We start from the raw sequence: 10,446 nt of genomic DNA, 5'->3' as shown, positions 1-10,446 counted from the left end.
TTAATATAGCCATAGCCATGAACAAGTAAACACAAAATTATAGGCCATTTTTCAATATTAATTGGTTATTGCATAGATCCTTTGGCTTTTGTATTTGATTAGTTGGTATTTTCTGTATTGGTATAGTATACTCTGTCTAATATCATCATCATTGTAAATGGCTGCAATGATGTAAAGCCAAGCTACATTCTAAAGAGTGTGGCCTTCAAAAGCCTGAGTAAAAAAAGTTGTGAAATCAATAATCAAAATGATGTTACATAATTGCTGCCATTTCATGGCCACCACTTTTGATTTCACACCTTTCAAACTTTTGAAGGCTGCAGCCCTTTTATACAGCTTCGCTATTTTTACTTGGATCTTGTTTTAGCTGAAAACGATGTTACACTACAATAAGACACTCACAAACACAAGCATGAAAATAATTTTCAAGAATGTAAGTGTACAACCACAGCCACTTGTTGGAATGTGTTTGGTTATAAGTAATAGTTAGTAATGTTTTGTTCTATTAGTCATGTGTCTTACACAATTGTTTTGTTTCATTGGATTTTTAGTGAGAAAAAAAATGATTGACAAGCTTCAACAAGCAAAGGCTAATGGCTCAACTTTAAAACTGTCATACACTACTATTGCGATCACTGGATCAGCTAGATCAGGAAAAACAAGTTTCCTTAACTTGCTTAATAAAAGAAAATTCATATCACATCACCACAGTACTGGGGTGGTAGAATCTGAACATGTTTTGACAGTAAAACAAGCTGGGATGGTTGAATCAGGCAGCAAATCAAAATGGGTAGAATTAGATCACGAGAATATGCTAGCACAGCTTAACAAACTGTTTTCAAATGTGAGATTAGTAAAGAATACTAAAGAAAATACAACAATAAGTAAAACTGTCTCACTACCCAATCTACAGGATCCATCAGTAAATCCAGATGTCACTACTTCAAAGGTATCCAGTAAAACTATGTCGTTAATCAATTTACAATCACCACCAAGCAGTCTAAATATCAAGAAACAGAAATGTGCAGTAGAAGATGATATTGCATCAACTTGGTCTTATAGGGTACCATCATTAGGTGAAGTGTGGAACATGATCAACCTTTTGGACACAGGCGGACAGCCTGAGTTTGTTAATCTCCTTCCAGCTGTTAGCAGTTCAATATCCCTCACCTTCGTTGTCCTAAACATGGAAGGAGGAATAAAAGCTTTAGATGAGCCAGTATTGGTTGTTCACAGTGAACATGGAAAACAGTCATTTGAGCCTTATCATTTAGGCCTGACCAACCTGGATCTTGTTAAGCTCCTCATGGCATCCTCTAAAAATTCTGGTTTAAGAACTTCACTACCAATCCAACCATCACACAAAGGTGTAGAAAGTGATAACACATATCACTGTTATGTGGGCACTCATGCAGACAAAGTAAAGGCAACAGAGATCCAGGAAATTGAGAGCAAATTAGAGTCTGTTGCACTCGAGCTAAAATGTAGAAAATGTTTATGGGAACAAAATGAAAGTATATTATTTACAGTAGACAACACAACAGCAGGTGAAGATAGTGATGATGATAGTGACGATTCATGGGATGATTCACAATTAGCAATGGATGACACATTACGCAGATGTATTGAGGATCCTAATGCTAAGGAAGTTCGTAATCGCATTCAAAAACTTGTAGAGAAAAGGGATGTTTACGATGTACCTATTCCGTGGTTTATATTGTTGCTTGAGATACAGAGACTCTGTACTGAGAGAAAAGTTAGCTTTATATTATACGGTGAAGTATGTTATATATGCACACAAGGAAATCTGTGCCGAGACAACAGTGAAGTTCAAAGTGCTTTATTGTTTTTCCACATTATGGGGATTCTATTTTACTATCATGAGGTTCCTGGCATGTGCAAATATGTCATTGTTGACCACCAATGGTTGTTTAATAAACTGACTAGTCTTGTAAAGGTTTCTTTCCCAAGAAGCGGCTTTGATCAAGAGGCTATCAGCCAGCTTAAAAATGAAGGGTTATTTACCAAATCGTTGATTCATCAAATCCAATTAGGAAAAGATGTTGACACAGAATGTTTTATTGCTTTGTTGATTCATTTAAAAATCATTGCTCCAGTTGACCAAGAGAAATATTTCATGCCATGTGTATTACCAAGATACAGTTTTCAACAATCCAGTCACAACATTCTTGACCAGTATGGCCATCTTCAGTATGAGCAGCTGTGTGTTCAGTTTTCACATTGTCCTCTACCTCAAGGATTCTTTTGTTGCTTGGCTGTACAGGTTTTACAAAACTTACCAAAAAACTGGCAGCTTCCTCTACACTCCACCATGCAGAAACATCATACCTACAACAACCTGATAAGTTTCCACACATCAGACACTGGCCATTCTGTGTCATTTATTGACAGAATCGGATACCTTGAAGTTCAGATAAGGCATGTAAAACAACTCTCTCCTGTTCACTACAAAATTTGGGGAATTCTTGGTGATGCTTTGGAGATAGTATGCAGTTGTCTCCAGTATGATAGTAACTCATTGCAGTTTGGCTTTCTGTGTAGCTGCAGTGATACAAATGCAAATCATTTAGCAATTTTACCCAAACAACTTGATACTCTTCCACAATGGATACAGTGTTATTACAACAAAATGGAATTGACAGCTTCTCACCTGGTGTGGCTTCAGGTAAGGTTACGTGATTGTGTATGCATGTTATCTTGTAGTCTGTAATTTGCTTATTTTCATTGTATAATTAAATTTTGTATGCAAAATTACCCAATCTTTTGCACATTTTATTGCATAGGTAACCAAGAGTTAGTGATACAGAAGAGTTGGTTAACAAATAGTTCTGCCCCTTTATTATTAATTAACTCTTCGTACAGTATAATCTATATAACTGAGTTAATAGCCAAAGACTCCAAGTATTAACTGTGTGGCTTACTGCCTTTAGCTATTGGCTTTAAACTGACACCTATCAAGCTTTAAAGAATGTGATGTAGGTAAATCATTTTTACCAATATACAAACAGATTGAGATACTCTAATAGAACAGTCACATTAAATAAATTTGTTCAATGTAAACTTTTGCGCAAAACAAAATAAAGCAAATTTTGGTAGCTATTAATTATTGGTAACAAATAATCTCTAAAATGATTTATTTGGTATACTGCAGTTGGCATTGTACAAATAGTCATCTGTATGTATGCAGGTGTTGTTCACTACTTGGTCTGTATAAAAGACCCTGTATATGTGACCGAATTTTGGAAAACCGTCGATATACGCACAATAGTACTTTTGTAATAAAACGCATTCAAAAATTATGGGTAAAAAATGCAAGCTCCAGAAAAAAATTTACGCAAGTTTTTATTGCCTCACTGGTGGGTGACTTAAGCTTCCAATGAATAAATCCTGGGTATCATCGTGTTCACCTGTTCATAGGGAGTACGAAAATCTTTGTTTCATCTCCATACACGAAAGGATTTCAAAGTTACAGACGTTCGTTTACATTGCGGTGACGAAAGAATTTACCGATGATCGTTTTTCAGTGAATTTGCCTTCCTTCTCAAACACAGAAGCATGCCTGGAGCAAAAACTATACCTCGATGGATGCACAAATTCATGGCGAACACAATGAGCAAAGATTCAATTCTGTATGCCTTTGTATCAGTAAGTTATGATGGTTTATGTAAGCACCTGTAGATTCTTTTCTCGATAGTTTCTGTACATATCAATTTATTTGCTCGTCTGGCTGTCTAGTGCTGTATTTCCAACGCTGCTTAACTCATGAAGCTGAAACTTAGCTACTCCATTCCTCTGTCCCTGTAGAAAACAAAAAACAAATAAAATGCATTTTGAAAATTGTGCAGATATCAACGGTTTTCTAAAATTAGGTCACATATATAGAATCTTAATATACTGTTTATTTTAAAAGTACATCACTTCATAGTATGTATTCCACGTAATAATGGCTTAATTACAGTAGTTCTTAACAGCATCAGCATGAGGATTCTGTAAATAATAACTATATTATAGTAAATTGAAATAAAAGCTCTACTAAGTTTTGGGTTTAGGAGCATTTGCTGCCAAGGAATTAATCATTTCCATATGTGTCGTATGGTTAATTCATATGATTTCAATACAGATCAGTGTAATGCCTACATTGTGGCTGACATGAATATTTAATTAATTATAGTATCAATTCATAATTGCAAGTTCCTTATCTTGTGTTAGTGTCATTTGCATTATTTTTAATTTATTAGCCTCACAGTATACCAAGTTGTTCACCTAAAAGTGTTCACAAGCACAGCAACCAAGGAGGTTAGTTAGTACAATTGTTTATGTACACTGGTAATGCATGATTTGTTGCTAAATCATAATTTATAATTACCTACCAAAATGTCCACATATAACTACATGGCTTACTGACAATTTTTCCACCATTGTAGTTATGTACCAGACTGAGATACCTTAAGTCAAAGATACGTGCAGTCACGTACTTTATCATCGTACAAAATTTTGAGCACTAAATTTTATCATGAATTTAAGATGAAAGGATGAAGAATTTTTCACACATTGCATGTTTCTTAGGGAGTCATTCCTTGTAGTAGTTCTGTTTAGTAGAGATGAAGAAGGTTTTGGCATGGCCCATGATAACATATCTCCCAAACACCTACCTCAATTTCCTGATCAAAGTGACATTGCAGTATCATTAGGTCCCAAAAGATTGACTCAAATTTTTTCGTCAAGAACTTTAAAACCAGCAATAATCACCGAATAAAACAATCCTAAGAAATTTTTAGTGGATATAACAGCCCATTGGGGAACTTGGTAGCCTCCATATACCCTGTAGCCTATAGTTTACGAGTGCTAATAATTGGTACCTGCTAATAATTGGTACCTGCCAATAATTGGCGATTTACGCTACTTGTATATATTATATCAACCATGTTAACGTTCAAAATCTTTAAGCCACTAAACACTGCACTTCTACTGTGACTCACTACTACCAATGGAAACCTCTTTAAATTCTGTCTACACCCCTGCCACATAATGTTTCAGCATACGCAAAAGTCATCTTATGACAAGTAATTGTTTTCTTTTGAGTTACTTTTAATAATTATATTATTTGAATTCTATTACCTAAAAATCTATCATTAACTACTATTTTTGGTTGCATGTTGATTATTGCCAAAAGAATTCCTTGTAGGGTATATATTTATTTGAGATTGATTTTGTGTTAATTTAGAAATTGAGAAGCCATCAGCATCAACTGTTTCAACTTTTCCAATACTACAACAAGGTATAAGTGTTGTATTTTTCTGCATTTATGTCAATTTTTCAGAGCCAAAGATGGGGGATTTAATAGAGATAGTTGTTCCTAAGATCAAACCAGTTTGGGATGAAGTTGCATATTCATTGGATTTTGATGTTTACTTTGTCGAAGCTACAACAGAAGAGTTCCATGATTTTAAAAAGCGATGCAAGAAAGTTTTCATCAAATGGCTTACCACAAGCCATGGTCCTACTCCTAAAACATGGCAAACACTTTTGTCCAAACTTAGGAGCATTGAAGAACTTGTGGCTGCATCAGAAAACATTGAAAAACAACTAATGGAGAAATACAACTGACACAATTTTCTTTTTCTTTTACTTCGCTGAATTGTTGTTGATACTGCTAGGACTTAATACAGTTAATAATTTGTTGAGTAAACTTTAAATTTTCTGTTTGAGTTTTCCCAATTTAAAACACCCATAACTTTCTACTAGTTAAACATTAGTACATCATTTTTGGACACCAAGTGGAGACTATCTTGACTTATAACATACTTGAAGGGTGAGGTCGGGAAACACCCACTGGAGGCATGGTTGATTAAACATCAAATATACATTTTGAGAAAATTTCTGTGCTGACATAAATCTCATAGTGCCATCTTTTCTTACACATATTCCCCTTCATACCACACAACTTTTTACAGAAGTTTTATCCCAGCACTGTAGTGTAAACAGGGACAGAGTTACAGCAAGTTTCTAAGTATAAACAAAGAACTATTATATCGGGTAGAATAGTTCTATATCAGGTAGTTATACATAGAAGTACCAGGTCAATTTGTAGGCTAATGGCCTGCTTTGAGTGATCAATCACTCATTCTGGCCAGTACAACCAAACCTGTATAAGCTAATAGCCTGTACTGTGCTGTGTCACCAGTAAGAATAGAACCACTGGATTTAATATATATACATACTTTTGATGATGATTGCTTAAATTGTAGTCACATTTTTACTACGTTTTGTTCACATAAACGGATGAGTCCTAGGATAAGTACATATACCATAATTGAAAACTTTAACACCATTTGTACCAGGATTGTAGCCTTGAAAGCTGGAGGACAACTGAATTAGGTAACATTCTTTTTTCAGCCACTTACTATCTCATCTAATTTTGTTTCGTAATTTCTTACCAGCTTGAGCTAACATGCCTCCATGCAAATTGTGTCCCAAGCAATACCTACAACACATTGATGTTGAAGGGTTTTTGATTCCCCAAAGTCAAATGCCACAGAGTACAAGCAATTGAGTACCTATCCTCCATAACAACATATACATTATGTTGACTCTCAGTATTAAACACCTTATTTATGCATAACTTAATTATAAATCCAGAGATGAGCCAAAATCTTAAGAACAAGCCTCACACCAAATGGTCTATCACATGATAATGTATATCTTGGTATAACCCTTTACTAATTAAATTTTAGGATGTCACAGGATTATGGCAATACAGTTCAGACCAATAATCTAAAAGTTAACTTATAGCACAGTTGTTATCAAGAATGTGAATGATGATCCATGGTCATGATTAATACAGAAATACAAACAATATACTATAAATGTGTTCTTGCTACATATAAAATATGCTTTCAGGGGCGTAGCCAGGATTTTTTGAAGGGGGGTTCCAGCACCAGCATCGAGTTACTATAAGCAGGGGTCTGGGGGCGCAGCGCCCAGCCACTGAGAGACTTTCAATATTTTAATAAATCAAAACTCAGCAAATTGCTATATTTTATGCAAAAAGTACATTAATCATGATGCATTAAGTGCCCCTGGGATGAAGGTAGTACTAGATAAAGTCACCTAGTGGAAACAGACAGCATAACACATAGACACACATATAGTAATCTGTAAGTGATGGTTATATCTCACTGTGGTATAGGAGCCATGAATCCACTGATACAAATGACAATCAAAACTATATAACTATACAAATATGCATAGCATGAATTCATTTTACGTAACATGAGTGATAAATTACTGGAGCTCTATATCTTTAAACACTGCACACCAAAGCTATAACAGTATAAGGTCATGCTAAGTTTTGCATTTAATGTTGGAATGTCTAAAAAACTTCATATGGACATGGATATTTACATCATGTTCTATTAGAGTATACCTGACTGCTCTATTAGAGTATATACCTGACTGCTCTATTAGAGTATATCGATCTTTTAAACAAGTTTTGAAGAGGGCTCATGTTACCTCTGTAAATGTAAATCCTTCCCTGAGAGATGAATGTAAGTTTTATCAATTGTTGTGCTGTGCCATTACCGGGCACTATATTGCTCACTCATTTTGTCCTGCCACACTAAATGGTCTGTTAGGATCCTGCTGCAGAAGTCTAAATTTTACAGGGGGGTTCCAGAACCCCCCCTCCCTACGCCCCTGGCTTTCATGTTACAGCATGTTATATGCAAGTTCAAGTAGTTTTAGTCATACTATTGGAATGTTTAATTAATGGTTCCCATCAAATTTAAAAGATATGAAGTGATATCACCACACCAAATTTGGCACTTTTAAATCAACACAAAGTGAACAATCAAATAACTTCACTACCCCACTAATATATTACCATTAATTCTAGACACAATACATAATGGTTTCTGTATCACCATAGTATATGTACAATAACAAAACTCTTAAAATATACTTTAAAAATGTTTTGTACTAAATGTTAATAGCTCTAGATGTGCCAAAAAGAAATAAGGTACAGTGGATATGCCTTGTCATTTGAGTAGGTGATGTAAATCTTTGATCCATGTGTTTCACCATTCACAGTATCATAACGAAGTTCTCTGAGGATATTGATGGTTTGTATGGAGGCATGCGCAGTAATGGATCAGAAGAAGAATAGTAACTGACTCCACTCAAAACCTTACCTTAGCAAGAAACATCTGCTTTGTACTACTGTGGGCCCTGAGATATACTGATGAACGAGATGGATTCCCACAAGCATAACTACAAGAATATTTTGCACTTACAGCTAAATAATTTCCTTGGCCCCACATGCCTTGACGGCTATATCTCATGTCAAAACCTTCTTCAGATTTATATATTTCTTCTGGGGCAGTTGATGATGACCCATGAAACAATTCCATTTCATTTACTCTCTCTGATCCTTTACGACTCATCTGTTCCTTGAGCTGACAATATTTCTCCCAAAACAATTCATTTTGAATACGATTAATTGAGACCAACTCCACATAATATAAGGTATTGTTTCCCTCATGCGATTTAAAATTTTAGTCCACTCCAATGATCTTTCACAGACGCATTTTAGCTCATGATCAATGGGATCAGTCTGAGGTTCCTATTCTGCTGGCTTGGGGAAGGACTGTTGTACAGGAGTACTAGTTGTAGCAGCTAAAACCTGATAAACTGCAGTAAAGGAATCTTATACACATTCTTTATAGCCTGTCGTCTGATACTTTACTGTACCTTCAGAACTAGCTGGACTAGCAGATATTTCTACCCTGTAATCTTCTTGGATTTGTTTGATGTGCTTGTCCATACTTGGAACCACATTCACTGCTTGAATAAAAGGTTCTTAGTTTACTAATTTGTTAAGCTGCTTTACTGTAGTTGTGCCCAGTTATACAGATAGTAAAATGTCAGTAACTTTAAGTATATGGAACATAATTGTTTTACTAAGTTTTAAACTCTCAGTAAACATCAGTGAATGCAGGTTTAATGAAAAGCTACTAAAATTCCAGACAATTAACTGTTCCATATACTGGGGATATACCACTCTAGTAAACTAAGAAACTTCAAGCAGTGATTTGGCTGAACATCAATGAATTTTGAAGTATTGAGGGAATCGATACATGAGCTCAGCCTTTCTTCTGCTTCTTTACCATCTGAGGGTGAGGCATGAATTAATATCCTTGGTGTTTTACAGTGCTGACTACCAGTTTCAGAATCATTCTTCGTTGATTCTTTCACAGGTACACGTTTCATAGGATTCGTACTGTAAGTATCTTCATTTATCTGCATCATGTTTGCCACGTGTGAGAACTGGAAACTGAAAATCTGACCATTAAAAATCTGACCATTAATTGTTAGGGAATGATGAGTGCCTGTAACATACATTGCTTCAATTTTCATTGAATCACGTTGAGAAAATAGTTCCCATTTTTGCATATCATTTTTGAACATCCACACATGATCATTTGTTACTCGTTTAATAGTTCTAACTTTGTATGTTCTTGTATTGGTTTGAGTCATTGAACTAAAGTCAATCACGTAATCAAAGCTCCCAATTTTCAAATTACACAAAGAACTTGTTAGACTTTTCTGATTTAAGATTTTGTTGTCTTCTGGTTGGTAAAGGTAATACTTGCCATCATCATCTTTCCATACCCATATTGAATTTGTTGGCTCTTTCACATCACCAGATGAAACATCATGTGATCGCTTTGTTGTGGTCCATTACTGAAACAATCCTGATGTAAATTCAGACTGAAATTTTGTAGCCATGTCAATTGGTAGAACAATCCGTAATTTTTCAATAGAACAAGACTGCATGCAAATGTCATGTATGGCATTTAGACAAGCCTTAGCCAGAACATCTATGGGAAGGCTCTTATCAATATAACTGATATAAGGCAAAGACACTCTTATTGCATTACAACTCTCTGATATCCTCAAGCTGTCAGTAACAGCAGAAACAATGGCAATCTCTTCACCACTATCCCCATCTACCTAGATGGGTAAAACTGCATGGATAACTTTTTGACCATTATCTTGACCAAAGTTAAAACTGACTGCCTCCCAGCTGTTTGAGTTCCATGACACTTCACATGAAGCTCACACCCAACTACTGCAGTATCATTGACAACATCCTTCAGTTCTTTAGACATGGTGAGATTTTCATCTGTAAAGTTAATGAACACATCACTGTTCTCTAATGCAATACTTCCTTCACAAATCTCTACAGTTAAATCACAACCAGGTACAATACTTCAGGTTGAAATTGTACTGTGAGTGACACTGGTAGATCACTTTGTAACTCTTTACACAACTGAACAAAATCTAGTGATCTCAATGCAGGATGTGAGAGGTTGTCTACAGCAAGCTCTGAACAAGTTATATCACTTTCTATAGATGAAATATACT

At 35.3% G+C, this 10,446-nt stretch overlaps 1 protein-coding gene across 1 annotated transcript; it reads left to right on the top strand.

Moving 5' to 3' along the window:
* Positions 1-560: 560 nt before the first annotated feature.
* LOC136244369 (uncharacterized) lies at positions 561-5,760 on the top strand (the record flags this gene model as incomplete). Its single annotated transcript, XM_066035938.1, is given in 4 exon segments — positions 561-2,686; positions 4,260-4,317; positions 5,246-5,299; positions 5,342-5,760. Coding segments are annotated over 4 exon segments (2,525 nt in total), but the record flags the coding sequence as incomplete, so codon positions are not given.
* Positions 5,761-10,446: the final 4,686 nt, after the last annotated feature.

This window comes from Dysidea avara, chromosome 14 (assembly GCF_963678975.1).
Source record: "Dysidea avara chromosome 14, odDysAvar1.4, whole genome shotgun sequence".
NCBI classification, from domain to species: Eukaryota; Metazoa; Porifera; class Demospongiae; order Dictyoceratida; family Dysideidae; genus Dysidea; species Dysidea avara.
This window is presented reverse-complemented; position numbering and strand designations above follow the sequence as displayed.